Source organism: Dromaius novaehollandiae, chromosome 5 (assembly GCF_036370855.1).
Source record: "Dromaius novaehollandiae isolate bDroNov1 chromosome 5, bDroNov1.hap1, whole genome shotgun sequence".
Taxonomy (NCBI): Eukaryota; Metazoa; Chordata; class Aves; order Casuariiformes; family Dromaiidae; genus Dromaius; species Dromaius novaehollandiae.
In genome coordinates this window covers 77,243,188-77,260,364 of record NC_088102.1, presented here as the reverse complement: position 1 = coordinate 77,260,364, position 17,177 = coordinate 77,243,188, and the positions used below count along the sequence as shown (strand labels likewise).

The following is a 17,177-nucleotide window of genomic DNA, read 5'->3' as shown; positions in this document are numbered from 1 at the left end:
TCAATGCACCATGAAGATTTTCCATGGAGAGCTCACTTCAAGGGAAGAGCTAAGCAGCTCCACATTGCAGCTTTGCTGGACTTCAGGCCCCATCAGAGGAGGAGCGGTCTCCAAGACATTGAAACCCCTGCCATGGATGTCAGTACTTATAAGTGGGTAGAGAGAGTGGAAGGTAAACCCAAATGGGCATTTCTGTAGTGTAGATGAGAAAGGAGTGAGCAGCCATCTCTCAGCATTAATGGCTCGAGGTGATACAGGCAAGTGCCACTGGTGAATCAAGTCAGCATATGCAGGAATCTGGGGAAGGAGAGGAAAAAATACAAAATGTCATGAAGGTAAAGGTGGGGTTGTCCAGTTATCGAAACCACCGTGGGAGGAGGAAGATGCACATGGCAAGGATCCCACTCTGAGTGCCATTTGCCCCAAGCAAAGAAGCCAAGCATACAGAGGACAGCCCCCCCTCCCCCCTTGTCCATGGGGTCAGATGGGCATCATGACATTTCCAGTATCTTAGCTGCAGAAAGCTCAGCTATAATAATGTCCATGCCCCAAACTAGGCAGTGTTAAGTCCCTCTCAGTCATTATTAAAAGATTGCTGCTGGGTACTGCCCTCTTTTTCTCTCTCCCTCTCCCTCATTCTCCCTTCCTCCTTTCCCCCCCCCCCCCCCCCCACTCTCATATACACATACATGAGCGAAAACTCAGCAGGAATTGGCAGCGCTGGCAGCTCCAACATTGTGTTTCTTTGGTCATTCCAGCTCTGTCAGGAACAACCTCGTCCTAGTGAGTGTGATGAGAAATCCATTGAGATGCTATCTTTGAAGGATGAATGTATCACGCTAACACAAAACACATGGTCAGAAAGAAAGAAAGGCAATAGCCAAAGACAAAAAGAATGGCCCAAGGAAGAGAGCAGAGCCCACTAGCAGCCAGATGTGCTGTCAGTCTCACAATAGACAATAAGGATGAATTTTGGCCAACTACTTGCAAATATCCGTACGTCAGCAAAATTGACTTCATAGTGAAGCAGAGGAATGAGACCCCTTAGGGCACAATTCTTCTGCTCCTAGAAGTAATCATCTACAGTAATCCATATCCCTTTCCACTGATTATGAAGGAAGCCCAGAGTGCACACCTCTGATAGAAATATCTTCACTGCAGACACCCACGGAGGAATTCAGCCCCAGATTCACACTAAGTGAGATGCAGACAGCATTTCAGATGGCTTTGGGCATCCAGGACATCCTCAAAGGGCAGTGACTTGGGCACAGGATTCCTGGGAGGCCTCCTTGCTTCTGGCAAGGCAGTCAGAAGCCAAACAGGATATCCTTGCAAAGTCTAAAGGGCAGTTCAGCCCACATTGAAATCCCAGTGTTTGCCCAGGTGAAGCACTCTCCATGCTCCAGGGGCTGTATTGATTCCATTGATCAGAAAGAGAGGGCCAGAGGTCCTGGAGCTGTAACTGGCTGCCTTAAAAGATAAACCTTGTCAGCACAGGGCCCGTGGTGATTTTGCAAATATCTGCATGGTTGGTGCCTCTAGATGGCAGGAGAGGGGCACAGATCACGAGGAGTGTCCTCGTTTCCTTGTTCTTCCGTTTAAGCAGTGTATCAGCAGAGCTTATCCTGTCTTTCCAGCAAATGAAACGAAAAACAAACAGCAATGTAAAGCTGGGCTGCACAGTTTGAGAGGAAATGACAGTATTGCCTTATAGCTTAACTGGGAATTTGTCATACTCTTTAGTTTCAAGGTTAAATCATTCTGAGAAAAGTATGGATTCAATAGTGCAGGGGGATTATAAGTCGTGTTCCCAGCTTTCATGTTAGTGCCAAAAAGTTCACACAAGGTGTTGGTTTCAAGCTGTGCTCTGAGGAAATGTGGCTTGTTGCAACAGAGTAATGTTGGCTGGTTGTCTGATTCATGTGTTTGTTTACAGCTTGTTATGTGTGTTGTGACGTGATCCTTTAAAAGGCTGCAGCTGGGCAGGAGAAAAGCTGCTTGTCTCATCTCAGTTCCTGCTGGAACGAGTTGTGAGGAGGGGAGACCTTTGGGGTACAAGGAAGACCCTGTGAGCATTCACTGCAAGTCAGGAATCGGCTGAGAGGTACCCAAGTAGAGACCAAAATGGGAGGAAAGGATCTGGCTTCCTAGGGCATAGGCAGCAGAGGGAGAATTACATCTCTCTTACACCACTTCTGTCTCATCCTGGGATTCCTCTCATTTAAGAAGTTCAGTGTTTGAACTTTTGTCCTAATAAGCTTGTCTTTTGAGGCTAAGAGTCTCTTATGAAGGACGAGCAGGGAAATGCACAGTGCCCCTAGGTTCCCCTCTGGCAAATGGACTGGCATAACCAGGCAACAAGCAAGTGACCGACTTTATCATCCTTTTAAGAGGCAAGGTCTGAGGGGCTCTGCTGCTGTCTGGAAACCATCGCTGTGTCTGGCATGCTACCCACAATCTTCTCCCATCAGGTTTTCTTTTGGGGCCTGACCAGCATTGCTTCTCCAGATTGTATCTCAGGCTGTGCATCTCTTTCTTCCAGGTCCTTCCTCCTTTCTTTCCCCTATATTTCAGGGAAGTTCAGTAAAGCTGCTGCCTGGTGCTGAGTTTCTGTGTCCCATGCAGTGGATGGACACTGCTGACTTCTCCCTTGCTGGTTGTGGTCTCAGTTCAGGGACATGGCTTATCTATCAGGGCAGTCCTCCAAACCAGGTTGAAAAAGGCCCTCAGGCTGTTCTTCCAGGCCTGGAGCTGCTTTCCCACAATGAAAATGCAATGAGGACATCATTCATCATTCATCATTCATGCCAGGACGTAGTTCCCTCTTCTACCTCCTCCCCTTCCTCCATGAATATGAATAAATATCTGTGTCTGGTAACGCATATAGTTTTTTGCCCTATTCATGTAAAGCAAAGGGGTTTGGGACATGCAGATTATTAGTGGAGTAGAGCGCAAACTGACAGTAATCAGTGGGAAAAAAGCAAACTTGCAGCTTTGTGCCACAGGTGTCTAATAATGGGAAACAGAACAAATAAGAAATGAGAACCAACAAATAACGAGAAAGATTTGAATGCTGCTAAACAGGTTTAGTTTATAAGGCAGAAGAGCTGCTTCAAAGAGTAGGCTGGGCTTTTTCAAGCATTGTTTTTTGTGGATAAAGTTTTTTAGCTTATGACTTTTACTCAGGAAGCTCAAAAGCAGAGCCTGCATGTTTCCAGATGCTATCAGACAGTCACATGTGGAGACTATACATTTTATCCTGCACATTGCCACCTCTTCGCTAGGACCTCTCAGATTTTGGACAACCAGTATGAATCACTGAGACAGTGCAGGGAACCTGATCCAGCCCAAATCCTATAACCACTTGGCTTGGGACCCAGGATGGGAAAGAGACAAAAGATGACAAGCAAATGTAGTTTGCGTCCTTCACCAGTTGGGAAACCAATTTCCAGTGGCTGCTCTCTTTCTTCACTCTTTGTCCCCAACTTCTTCTACCATTTCCCCTCCATATTTTGCATGTTCTCCCCATCTTGCTCTCGCAGGTTGTCTTCTGTCTAATGCTCCCTCTCTGGAAATATCTTAAAGGAATTTCTTGAAGTGTTACTCTTTCCTTCCATCAGTCCCTGTTACAGAGACTATCACCTGTATTTGAAATGGATGTTCTTACACAATTAATCCATTTGGGAGCTTCCAGGAACCATTTTGTAAGTAACTATTTTCAAACTCACATGAGATTTGAGCTCCAGGAAAGGAATTCAAAATATACAGCATTTACAGATGGTCTGACAAGAGGGATGCTGCCATCCTCAGTTGGCTTTCAAAGGCCAAATAGCTCCAGACCTGAATTCTTGGTTTGCATCCTGAAGCATCCTGAAGCAGGCAAAGCAGGCTACATACACTGTTCTTGACTTGGAAAGTAGGACAGAAGTGTTTTAATCAACCATTTCATGGGGGCGTGCCACAGTTAAATATCAACCTTATCAGCTCCAAGTGGGACTCATGTGACCAAAAGTGCACATGTACAATGAGACTATCTCTGTCTGCACCAGCCAGCCCAGAGAGAAGGAGGTGTCAATAACTGACAATATCCATGCATGTGTGTGGATGAAGAGGAGGCAGGGAATGAAAAGAATTTGGGAAAGGCAGCTGCTTAGTCTGTTAGCAAGTCTGGCCTCTGTATGTGTAATGAATCCTGCATGGTATCTCCAGGAAACCAATGACATTTTACAAATTGCAAACTTAATGCAAGCATCATGTTATAAATGCTTTTTGTGCTGTTAACTAGGGGGGCAAGGGGGAGTTGCAGGAAAACTGAGAGTGGATTTTAAAATATGTTTCATTTTTCAAAATGTCCACAGAAGGTGAGTCCGCAGGCACAAAAGCATGCCATAGGAGCTTCATATAGCCAAAGCCTTGTTTGCCTTACTTCAGTCAAGGCTGTGATACCTCGTCACCTTAAATTGGAAGGGGAGATGGGGGCAGCTATATCTCCAGAAAAGGCATTGATTTTGGAAAGGAAATATTTCAAGGTGACGAGTGAGATTACTCAGTGTAACTCAGGACATTTAATGCCAAAGATAATGCCAGAGAGAATCACATTGGACAAATGTAAGATGCTGACGCTGAGAAGGGAATCTGCTCCAGCACAACTCACCAAACAGTCCCCAAACATTGTACCATGAAGCAAGTCAGGGAATTACCAGAGAAGCATGGTTCTGGCAAGTCGGACACCAATTGTTGTATTCTCCCTGCTCACAGCAAAGATTTCATAACTCCACTGAACATACCTCCATGCCCATGACCAAAAATGGCCTGAAATGTGGAAATTAACAGAACCAGGTGTATATTCCACATAATTATATAGAACTTAGGAGCACCATGCTGCTCATCTGCTTGTGTGGGATGGTGGGGAATGAGGCCATTCTCTTGTTCCTCAACTTCAGCATCAAGATGAACTTATTCACTGACTACATCCTGAACCTGGCCATCACAGTCTTCACCTTCCTCCTCTGCACAGCTATTTTAATGACTAAACATATACGCTGAAATTCTGAGTGTACTGATCTTTTTTTTTTCTTATTACCTACCTATGGCTTTATAGATGGGACTGTGCTTACATTCAGCAACAGCTTGGGTCTCATAGTATCATAGGATATATAGGCAGGCAGGGACCTCTGGCGGTCTCTGGTCCAATCACCTGCTCAGAGTAGGTCCAGTTAGCGCAGATTGCTTGAGGCCTTTTTCAGCTGAAGTTTGAATCTCTCCAAAAATGGAGACCCCAAAATCTCTCTGGTTCCTATGTCCCTCATAGGGAAAAATATTTGCTATTGTCTAATGAGAATTTTCCCTTGTAGCTTGTGCCCATTGCCTCTTATCCTGTCACTGTACATCTCCAGGAAGAGTTCAGCTGTCTTCTCCATACCCTCCCATAAGGTCATTGAAGACAGCAATATGATCTCTTCTTCATGTTCTCCTCTCCAGGCTGCACAAACCCAACTCTCTCAGCCTTTCCTATACATCGTATACTCCAGCCTGTGACCATCCTGGACTCACTCCAATATGTCCATGTCTCTCTTGTACTGAGAGCCCCAAACTGGACACTACTCCAGGCTTTGTCTCATAGGTTCTGAAGAGAGAGGAATAATCCCTTCCCTCAACTTGATGGCTACACTTTTACTAATACAACCCAGGATGTTGTTGACCTTCACTGCTGTAAGGGCATCCTGCTGACTCCTGTTCAGCTTTCTGTTTGCCAGGATCCCCAAGGTTCTTCTCAGCAGAACTGGCCCCAGCCTGTCCTGTTGCATGGGATTATGCCACCCCAGGTACAGGACTTTGCTTTTGCCTTCTTTGAACTTCCCAGCACAGCCATCAGCATTAAGAGGTGTCTCTCTGCCTTTCTTCCAGCCTGGCTTCCCTATGACATGCTTCTCACATTGGCTTCAATAAACAGTAGCATCCCCTACAATTTACTTCATAACCGGGAGGGCAGGTTTGAGGGGTTTGTCAGCATTCATCTCCAGGGTCTTTGAGCTTAAGGAATGTTCCAGGGAGGAAAGAGAGAACCCAAAACAGATATTACAGAGATGGACACTCATTTTAAGCATCCACTCTAAGAAGGGCTGCCTGAGGCTGGCAGTGCCCCGAGAGCATATTATCAAAGACATTAGACCTATAAAGGGCACAAAGCTCAGCCCCTAGCTTTTTCACTAGAGAAAGATCGTTTGCTATAGGGAAGTGCCAGACTTTGGATGAGTAACAGCTCAAAGCAGCAATCAGAACCCTGGAAGCCAGTCCATAGTGCTAAGGTCTCATTTTGTTTCTGTTTGTAGATCAAATTTTGATTTCCTTTTTTGTTTCCAACCTGGTAACTCTTCCATCTGACCCAAAGGTTTGTTGAATCAACAGCAACAGGGCTTGACTGAAAAAGTTGTCGCTGGTGAACACACAGGGCCAGGCTAACCTGACTCTTTCAAAAATAGGTCATTTTCCCAAATCATAAATCTTAATTATCTCATCACAGCTAATTCTGTAGAAACCATACTGTCTGAGGGGAAGACAGGTGCCTGCAGAGTAGGATGCATCTCATCCTAAGGTAGGTATCTGGAATAGTTGGGATGAGCTGTCTGTTGACAGTACCACATCTCCTCATTCATCCTGGAAGGGGCCTGGGAAGTAGACAATGTCTGTCTGGGATGCTTTCAGTTAGGTGAGAAGAATCTTGCTGTGAGAAGACTGCAGTTTGGCCACACCACTGAAGTGAAGCTGCCCACATATTGTCCTGAAAGGTGAGGGGAATGCATCCTTTCCTTGGGAACATCAGACCATGCCAAGAGAGGAGGGCCATTTAGGATGCAAGTGAGCTTAGGCAGGAAAAGGTGAAAGGAGAGAGGAGAGACCAGAAAGAAAGGACTTTGCAGCATCCCAGCAACTCAGCACAGACTGCTGAGAAGGTCAAGGAGGAGACATGAGTGAGGACATCCTCACTTTTGCAGATGGCAGCAGCATCACTGCAAAACTACATTTCTGCTGCCTCCCTTACCTTCTCTCTGCAGCAAGGTGGGGAGGAGGGTACACTTCCTCCAACCCAGAGAGGTCAAAGCATGTTTTGCTGGACTTACTTGGTCGGCAGGTAATCCAGCTGGGTTTTTTTGCCCTTAAGAACCCCATTTGGTCACATTCCTCTTCCTTTTTTCTCTTGCTTGTCCCTCAGGAGCTACATGTATGCAAAGAAACAACTCTTCTGTATCCCTCCCTGGCAAGGCTACCAAAGACTTGCTCAGGTAGACCTTGTGTCCTCCACTTGTACCACTACAGATGGAGTAGGCAATGGGAAATTTGTTAATGGGCCTCCCTTCTGAAGGTCTGCCAGTGTAGGAAGCACAAGAGACCTACTGGCTTCCTTCAACCCAACAACATTGCCATCCATTCACACCCTCCTTATGAACTTTTGACAGATGCACCTTGCTCCCTGTTGGTTCAACTTCTTTGTTTTTCTTTCTCTTATGCTGAAGAACTTTCCCTGAAAGGTCAGGTTTTCTTTCTGGAATTCTGAGCCTTCAGTTTCTTACCTCACAAACACATCTTTGCCTTTATTCACCCACTCATTCAGTTGCCTCATACACAGTAGGACGTCGTCTGTCCTTTTCCTACTGCCTTAATACCAAGGGTAACTAACATGCAGCTGTTTCTAAAGAGAGAAGTGAGAGTATAACCCGTGGGCAATGTGACATGCTTTGAAGAAACATAATAACAAGATTAAACACCTAAGAAGCATTTATTAAGAGAGTTGTTTTTCAAAACAAAACAGGCATGTCCCATGGCTAAGAGAGTTTTTTTCCCCTACATATGAACATTTTCTGAGTTACAACCTGTTGTAACTTAGGACTCCAGGAAAGAAGTCTCATCAAATCCTGTCCATAGCAGCAGTCAAGAGATGAAGGAACAGTAACAGAAGTAGGTGGCAATGCAAGATGTTCCAGGTGTGGATCAGATGTGAGAGAGTCCACACTTCAACCTGCACCTGTAGCCCCCGTGAATCTCATAGGAAGCTTGTTCATTTTAGCCTTTGTGGTGACATGCTGCTCTGGGCTGGGCTGGGGGAAAAGCTAAAGGGCTGATAAATTTCCATCACCACCTGAGGTCCCAAAGGCCACAGTGTCACTAGTTTCTCGGGTCACTAGTTAATCATTTCAACCTGACTTCAGTCTGCCCAGCTGACAGATTTTCTGCTTCTATCCCTCCTTGCCAGCTGCATTTTCCCAACCTTTCCCTTGCGTTCATATTCATGTTAGTGCAGCCCTGTGGGACATCACACTAAGAAATAAATTCAGCTCAAAAGCAATGGTTAGCTCATGGGCAAATCAGAGCCAGCATACCACCCAGCACCGTAATAGCTAGGGCTATTGAATCAAACGGGGAGGAACACAACTAAGAACTGAGGAGCACAGAAAACACATTTCCCCATTTTTACCTGGTGAGTGCCTGTGTCAGGCTACAGAGATTCATTGCTCATGGCATCAGATAGGTCTTATCTGTAAAAAGTCCATTATTTTCCTTCCTTCTCCCCATACCCTCTTTCACTTTGAAAATCCAGTCTTTATAGAGTTTTTGGCAGAGCTCAGCTTTTGGGGTTGTTTTCTTTTAACCATACTCCTCTTGGGGTTTTTTTTGGATGAGGAACAGACACACCAGAACTGGATACAGACCTCAGGTCACAGTTGCGAAATAGCATTTGCTCAGGCTCACCATCCAGACAGCCCAGAGAAAAGTGGGAGGGACCACAAGAGGCAGGCAGTTCCAGTCAAAAATCTTTCATACAGACAGCACATGTAACGGGCGGATGAAATTCAATTTACAGTGTTGTTACCAGAAGCAATGCACTTTGGGGGAAGCCTTCCAGGGACAATTGCAAACACATGCCTGCTTGCCTGTTAACAAAGCTGGATGTGAGGTCTGCACATATTCTTCGCACATGTCTGCACACCCTGGAGATGCACACACAAAACTTTGCCTAGGAATTATTCTGCACTGTTGTGCCAAAATCTCTTATCCACCAGTTAAGCAAACTCACCAAAACACACCAGAAGGAGCTATGAGCCTCTGTGGCTCAGTTTTAACAGAGCACAGGCTAGAGCAAGGTCACTTTTGAAACAGGGAAAACTCAGACTTGCTGGGTAGCAAAGGTTTCAGTGGCTATTTCACCACCCTCTCCAGTGTTCCTCAAGGCAGGAGTCTCCATGCCGCTCAGCAAGTTTTGTTGTGTTGCAGCTAACTCCATATAGTTGCATCCAGACCTGTACCAAAGTCATCTTCCTTGTCTTGCCCTGTCTCACAGGACACCTCCGTCCCTAGAGTATCTCCTCTCAGGGTGATGCTGTAGAGATTTAAACAGTTGTCTGCACTGTGTTTTCTCTAGGAGATTCACCTCTGTTTTGGGGCCCTGCTACCTCTTCAAAAGCCCTCTGGAAAGCAACTCTATCAGAGCCTGTGAACTTCCTCTTTGTACAGCTCCCAGCCAGGAAGTAAATAACGGGGTTGATACTGCTGTTCACACAGGCAAAAGAGAGGGAGGTGTCAAAGACAAAAACAGAAAAATCAAACAGTCTCAGCAAAATCCAATAACCAAAGTCAGCAGTGAAGAAGGGGAAGAAGAAGACAAGCAGCAGAATGATAATATGGAGTTTATCTGGAGAATATTGCCATGAACAACAACAGACCTGGGCAAATAGGATTAGACCAGAAAGAATCAAGAGAAGCACAGATAAAACGTAGCTCAGGACAAAGACTATGAGCACTATAGGGGAGAAATACAGTGTTACAATAAGCAGGAAGGAGAGGGCCCAGAGCAGGGCACACACAAAGGCTGGCAAGTGCTGGGAGTGGTGGCAGTACCAGTGGGCTGGGAGAAGAATGGAAAAAGACTTTGTGGCACTGAAGGCTGTCAGGAGGTAGACACTGGTGGTGAAAGCAAAGAGGATTGTGATGTTCAATAGAGTTGTTACATCCCGGGAGCCCAGTCTGTGACAAAAGCTCTCTGGGCCATAAAATATCACAAGGGCAACAGCCATGAAGAGGAGGAAGGCGAAGTTGGCAGCAGCCAGGTTTAGGATGTAGACAGTGAACGGGTTCCTGTGGACATGGGAGCCAAGGAGCCAGAGGACAGTCCCGTTCCCCACCAGCCCACACAGGCAGATGAGCAGCGTGGCAGGGACTTCATTCAAATGAGTGACTTCGCAGTCAGCCCAGTTGTAGTCATCATCCTTATATGAGCCAGTGTTCAGCAGCAGCCCCTCGTGCCAAGTCCTGTTATATGCCATCCCATCGTATTGGCTCCAGCAGGCAGGGCTAGCTCTTCCTGTAGCAGGGAATGTTGTGCTCATTTCAAAACCTGCATTGCACCGTCTTCTCCCCCTCACACAGCTGGAGGGACAAGCAGATACAGAAACATATTAATGACTGTGCTGTCCCCCACACTAGGCTTCTCAGACTGTTGCAGCCATGCCAGAACTTCATGGAAAAACCACATGGAGGAGCACAAAGAGCATCAGGGGACAGGAGGGATGAAGAAGATATGACCTGGGGGAGATCAGTATGACATTTGGTACAAGAGTGCACACAGATACCACCTTCCTGGCTTTCAACAGCAAATAGCTGGAAGAGAGCAATAATAAGAAGGGACTCTCCTTAGAGATGTCAAAGAGCAATGGTTTTGGGAGTAGATCCCATATGGATTCCTAGGTGTCTAATATTACAATTAATAGTATTAAACTGCTGGATTCCCCTCAGTGAGACACTCATTTCAGTATTCTCCTCCCACCTTTTTCCACAACATTTATAGGTCTTAATTTCCCTGAGGTCACTATTCCTCTACCAGATTTGCTGCAAATTGGCCAACAGGTTCAGAACCAATTACAGGAGGGCGTAGATTAGGCTCAAAAAACACCACCCAGAAAAGTCTGACCTTCTTACCTCTCACATCCTGAGGAGCTTCGGTGGAGCAGATTTGCTTCAGAATCGCATTGCCTTGTGCTAAACAGCCACCATCCCCATAACAGGATCTTCACATGATGATTTTTGGAATTATCACTTGTAAAATGGGCACAGAGAACAGAAGATTGCCTTGCTGAGCTCATGCAGCATCCAGCAGAGGATCTGTCTGAGGTTCTTTCACAAACAGCTTTTCTAAGTGTTAGCCAAGCAGGTTAGGTTGTCAGGGATTCTTGCAAACAGAGAACTATTTCATAGCATATGAGAGTATCAAAGTTTCATTGTAAAATCTATTCTTGATCTCATACAGGAAATGACTAACAAAAGAGAGTCTCAGAAGCTAGACCTATGGCAAAAGCAGATAGTCTCTGTGTCATGTTCCTCTTTCATGTCATTTTAAGGCAATCCCAAACCCAAAATTTTCGTATCTTTCTACTGGCTGTTTTTTTCTCCTATCTTTCCAGGGAGCATGTCTTTAGGACCCTGAACTACAAGCCTCTCATCCCTGTAAAATTTATATTTCTGATTCAGTTCTAGGTTTGTCACTTATATACCCCCCATCACAGTGACACCTTATCTTCAAACACATAGTTCCCAACAGTGTGATACTATGTGCATCAGAGAGCTAACTAAATAACAAGATCTGTGCAGGGACTAGAGCAGAGGCAGACAGTAGAGCAATGACCTAGAATTTCAGGAAAAAAATTCATTTCCTTAAGGGAGGTGAATTAATGCAGCTCACCTGGTTTTAGATATCTAAAAGTTAGAGGGTCTCATCTGAGTTGTCTTCTACACTCCCTCTGTAGTCAGCAATGAAAAAAACAACACCTGCAAGTTGTCAATCATGCCATCTTAGGAAAAGATGTGTCAACTGGTGGAATGGATTGATTTTCAATGGTACCTCTCTTTTCCCTTGGTGGTAGAGGAAACCTACAACGGTTTTCTAAGACAGGGCCATTTGATTTTTAGAGGGCTAAAGCTAGGTGAGAGGACCCCTATCTAGACTAGCTGCAGTGAAAGTGAAACACAAACTAATCCTGTTGTGCCTGGGAGCAAAGGATGTTCCTGGCAGGAAATGGCATGTTTGGAGACTCCTGGGCTGAGCCAGCATCCTTCCTCCATGGCTGATAGTGTTTTTGTCTCCCTAACTACAGAATCTCACACCATTATTAAAATTACAACCCAATGAATTGCAACCAACTTTAAATTACATAGAAGACAATTTTATTAAAATAATTTTAAAATAATTTTGAGATTGGAACCAGTCCTGCTCCTTTTGAAATCTCATCAAGTCCAGCTGTGTCCCATGCGACATACTCTGCTATCCACCACCATTCCTGTTCACCCAGCCAGGAGGAAGGCTCAGCTCCCATGGATGTGGTGACTGGGCTGCCCTCCTCCAGAAGCCAGTCTGCAGCCTAGCTGGGTGGATGTTGTAGGGGTTTAAGCAGCAATTTCCTCCTCAGGGGTCTCTCCCACCATTTGAGAATCTGCTTTATCTTCAAAGACCCTCTCAAGAGCGACTTTGACAGATCCCCTGAACCTGGACTTTCTGTAGCTCCCAACTAGGACATAAATAACCGGATTGATGCTGCTGTTGATGGATGCCAGCAACAGGCAGCTCTCCAAGACAAACTTAACATAGACAAAGAAGTTGAGGAAGATCTGGGCACTGAGTGGGATGGCAAAGAGAAGGAAGAAGAAAACAGCAAGGAAGACGACTGTGTACAGCCTGCCTGAGTGATGTTGCCATGAGCTACGCCTAAGCTTGATGAGCAGGATCACATTGGAAAGAACCATAAAGGGAGTGAAAAGGCAAAAATTGAGAAGGCACAGGGTTGCAAGAACCATCCAGCAGTGTTTGCAGTGATCCAAATCACACACAAAGTACACAAGCCCAGACAGCACACAGGCCAGGGCCCAGAGCAGGCCACACATGACTGCTGACAAGAGCTTTGGGCGGTGACATCGGCACCAAAAGGGCCAGAGGATGCCCAGACACCTTTCCACGCTGATGGCTGTGAGGAGGTACAGGCTCGTGCTGTATGTGAGCAGAACCATGGAGTGAAACAACAGGAGCACATGCAAAAGCTCTGGCTGAAAACAGCTGAGCATGGGGACATGATATATTATAAGGAAAACAGATGTACAGAGGAGAAAAAAGGCATCTGCAACAGCCAGGTTCAGGAAGTAGGCAGTGAAAGGGTTCTTCTTGATGCAGAAACCAAGAAGCCAGAGAATGGCCCCATTCCCAAACAGCCCACACAGGCAGATAAGCAATGTGATGCTATCAATGACAATTTCAGGGATGTGGTCTGCAAAGCCTCCAGTCCTGTTGTGTCCATCCTCACAGACCAGGTTGCTCTCCACAGGAGATGGGGACACTGTAGTCAAACCGAGCACCATGTTGCTGGAATGTCGGTCCATCTTCCTTGTCCTCTTGTACTCACCTGGGAAAAGGGAGGAGAGGAAGGGAAAATCAGTGACACAGTCCCAGTACTGTGCTCCTCTGATCATTCAGTCTTTCCCCAGCTTCATGGGTTATAACATCTGCAACCTAAAGAACATAAGTACGAACTGAGTAGAAAAACCATGACTAGGATGGGTGCCAAAAAAAAAAAAAGAGAGAGAGAGAGAGAGAGAGAGAGAGAGATGAAGGGAAATAGGGATAGGAGGGAAAACCTTGGGTCTAAGAAGAAATAAGACAAACAGCCGAAAGAGGAATATAGAAGGAGAAACAAAAGGCATGTAGGGGCCATTTGCCCCTTAAGGACTGAAAAGGGCTGAGGAGGTATTTGAGGAGAAGGGAAAGACAGAGAAAGGGAAGAGCCAAGTGCTTTAATGATAGGAAAGAATGCAAGCCTTGACTTCCCTCTCACCAGGTACACGGGGGATCCAAGCACGAGCAGATTCCTTGCACAATCTTGATAGCGCAGAGCTGCAAACTCCACTTGTCTCTGTCAGACTTGCACATGAAATTTTAAAAGGCTGCCATGCCAAAACCCTCCCAGATGTCCTCTGGCCACCAGGAACAAGGTAACTCCATGGTAGGGTTCCTCCGACGGTCCTTGCACTGGGTCTGACACCCTGTTCCTTCCTCAGCTCTGACCTGAATGGGACCAGGGACCACAGCCCCTGTGTTCCTCAGAGGAGTGGGTGGCGTCTGGGTATCTGGACATGTCAGGGCTTCGTCATCACTTCTGAGAGCCACGGAAGCAGCTTGCCGAAGAATCACCCTCACAAGACAGACATTGCAGATGAATCTGCTCATTGCTTCAAATGCTTCCTGTTTCGTGCATTGTTTGCAAACTGGCCATCTGTCATGTTTAACGTGAAATTTTCATCTTCTTGTTTGCTTGTTCTCTTCTGTGCCCAACTGCAGTGTCCCTGAGATGTTTTTTGGTTCCTGTCTGTGTGCATATCTACTTATCACTGTTATGCAAAAACCCACTGGACCTCATATCCTGCTGAGAACCCCAGGGAAATTAAATTAAACACAACCTGCTGCTCGCTGACTGCCACTCCCCCACTTGCAAGAACTGAACAGCCAGGCTTAACAATCCAGTATTTTGTGAAGGGTGGAGAGGAGAAATATATAATGTGCCACACCCAGCGATCTACCCTTCAAAGTACAACACAAACCATGTAAGGTCTCCTTCTCTGATGTCCAGACAAGGTGGCTGCCAGAGCACGTAGCTGGCTGCTTCCATACCCTGTCCCATATATATCATCCATGCTTTGAGGTTGCAGAGGCACAGTATGAGTCATCAGAGGGGATTATTGCCTATGACTTTAAAAGCCCAAATTCTGTAGAGCAGCAGCCTCTTCTTGTCAGCAGTGCCATCCCTTTGCCCTACTTTAGACATCTAATTCAGGACCAAGGAGATCTGCCCTGTTTCATACTTTCTACTGTACAATGTATTTAAACAAATAGGTCAGAAGAAATATAGAAGAAATCATTGTAGAAATCCAAAGAAAGGGGAGGCAAATGCAGCCCAAGAGGAAGGAAAAGGGCAGAACCATTGGCTAGAGCTTGGAGAAGAGAAAGGAAGAACAGCCACATCTGTGGCAAAGAACAGGGCTTTTCCTAAGCAGTGGAGCGGCCTGGCAGTAGATCTTGATGTCTCTGTATCAGCAATGCCAGTCATACTGGGAGAACATCACATCAGAATGCCCCGAGCTACAATCTTCCACACCTGCTGTAAGCATTTTTGTGTTGGCATGTCCCTGTTTCTCCAGAGGCAGAAGGAAAGGATGGGAAGTAGAGTTGTACTGAATGCTGATGTGATGTTGTCTGCTTCAAATGCAGCTTCTCTGTGACTTTAATAAAATGGGAGGTAAAATATTCATGACGTCAGTTAATATTGTCACAATTTGATGTGATATCTGGACCCCTCTGAATTCTTTAAAAATAATTTTTGCTTAAACAATAATGAAACTAGAACAAAGGAGACTTTCAATACCATAATCTGGTTTGTTGGACCCCAGTTTTCATCCCAACAGTGACTCCAAAGTTTGCAAGTTGTCCCAGCCATAGGCTTGTTTTGAGAGTTATTTTAGCTCTCCCATGGGTCACAAGCTTAACAGCAGCACCAGGAAAGGGGCCACACTATACCACTTCATTTTATTTTTAGAGGGAGGATGTGAGAGAGAATAAAATAAAAAGGAGATTAAAGAGGGAGTAGAAGAACTCATAAGGAAGGCAGTGAGAGCAAGGCCAGGTCTAACAGGTTTGGGATTTTGCAGAGATTGATTTGGGGATAATTCCTCCTTACCCCTCTTTGTTAGCACGGTGGCACTGGAGAAGCATGACCCTGTGGTGCAAGGAGGGTGTGCTGGGCAGCAGTTTCCCAGAACATGCCACTTTGCCTAGTTGACACAGCTTTTCTCTTTCAGGTCAGTCATTTCCCTCTTGCAACATATCCAGACTTGTTCTGGGCAAGGGAGAAGGCCACAGCATTGAATGTCAGTGGCAGAGCCATGCTGGGCTCCTAACTCCAGCTCCTTGGAAAAGTGCCTCTGCCAGGTACAGTGCATGCTGATTTCCCAACCCATTTCCCCCTTTGTTCATCTCACCAAAGTGTTAGCATTGACCTTGCATATGCTTGGGAAAACTTTCTGTCCGCACCATTTCATTCTTCCTGTCTCACAGCGATTAAGCCTTCCTCTAAAAAATTGTGTGCAGCTGGCTGTATGGGATTCTTCTTCCTCTGAATTACTGAATTACTGAATGCCCAGACCCTTGGGAAAGGAACAAAAGAAAAGTTTGGATCCATTCATTACTACAGCCCTATCCACATGCATCTCCATTTATTGCAATTATTTGGCTAAGTTCCTAAATTATTTCTAAGTACTGTTTAAAATTATTATTTGATGAAGGCTGTCAGATCCATCCTGCTGAACAGGCACACGCAACATTTTGTTTGTGTTATGTATGTTAGGCTGGAGGGGCATAATCCCTGAACCTAATTCCTTACATGTGAATTCTAGACACCCAAAAATAACTAGAGTAAACAACAATCATTATTTGAATTAGCACCCATCTCTGTACTTCACCTGATGGCAGCCACTTAGGGATCAAAATCTTTGATTCTTCATAAAACTGCTAGTGAATATACATTTAATTGGACCTGCATCTTTATTACAAACAAACAAACAAAATGAAAAGATTCTCATTTAGTAGAGACCAATAAAGTCACAATGGAAGGTGTATGCAAAAAAAAAAAAAGAAGAAGAAGAAAAGAAAAGAAAGAAAGAAAAAGGCTTGTTTATCCTGACTGACGGAAAATGCATAGCAACAAAGAAGTCACTTTTTCTGTGGAAGCAACCCTCTCAGCCAGCTTCCCTGGAAAATCACACAGAGCAGTGAGCCTACTGCTGAGCTGGGGATGTAGGGACTTGGACACAGTAAAACTCCTCTTCAAGTGGCAACAGCCACCCTGGGGGTGAAGTGTAATAATTTCCCAGTGTGCTATTGTCCCTAAAGGCATCTTTTGGCATCAGTTTAAATGTTTAATTTGAGTTTCTTCCATTTACTGGAAAAATGGTGAGAAAGAGACAACATTAAGAAAACCTTTTTAAGAATGTTTTCCTCACTCATAAGTCATGTGATGCTCTGGAAATAATCTCTATGGCAGATCGACTAGATAGTTCTTTTTACAAACATTTGTGTTTTGTCTGGCCATTGT

General features: G+C 45.3%; 2 protein-coding genes across 2 annotated transcripts; both read right to left on the bottom strand.

Annotated features, from left to right (window-relative positions):
- Positions 1–7,773: 7,773 nt before the first annotated feature.
- On the bottom strand, positions 7,774–11,326 carry LOC112988626 (proto-oncogene Mas-like). The gene is made up of 2 exons (XM_026109238.2): positions 10,972–11,326; positions 7,774–10,422 (listed from the first exon to the last, which is right to left on the bottom strand). The coding sequence occupies exons 1-2, from the start codon at positions 11,133–11,135 to the stop codon at positions 9,387–9,389; spliced, it is 1,200 nt and encodes a 399-aa protein (XP_025965023.1). The 5' UTR covers positions 11,136–11,326; the 3' UTR covers positions 7,774–9,386.
- Positions 11,327–12,190: 864 nt separating this feature from the next.
- LOC112988616 (mas-related G-protein coupled receptor member H-like) lies at positions 12,191–14,203 on the bottom strand. Its single transcript, XM_026109226.2, has 2 exons — positions 13,869–14,203; positions 12,191–13,439 (listed from the first exon to the last, which is right to left on the bottom strand). The coding sequence occupies exon 2, from the start codon at positions 13,414–13,416 to the stop codon at positions 12,433–12,435; it is 984 nt and encodes a 327-aa protein (XP_025965011.2). The 5' UTR covers positions 13,417–13,439; positions 13,869–14,203; the 3' UTR covers positions 12,191–12,432.
- Positions 14,204–17,177: the final 2,974 nt, after the last annotated feature.

Bases quoted from the DNA above. Each gene is read 5' to 3' on its own strand.
- LOC112988626 (XM_026109238.2), bottom strand. From the start codon at position 11,135: ATGAGCTCAGCAAGGCAATCTTCTGTTCTCTGTGCCCATTTTACAAGT. The intron at 10,423-10,971 runs GTAAGAAGGTCA...TTGTCCCTCCAG, and splicing joins AGCTCCTCAGGATGTGAGAG to CTGTGTGAGGGGGAGAAGAC.
- LOC112988616 (XM_026109226.2), bottom strand. From the start codon at position 13,416: ATGGACCGACATTCCAGCAACATGGTGCTCGGTTTGACTACAGTGTCC.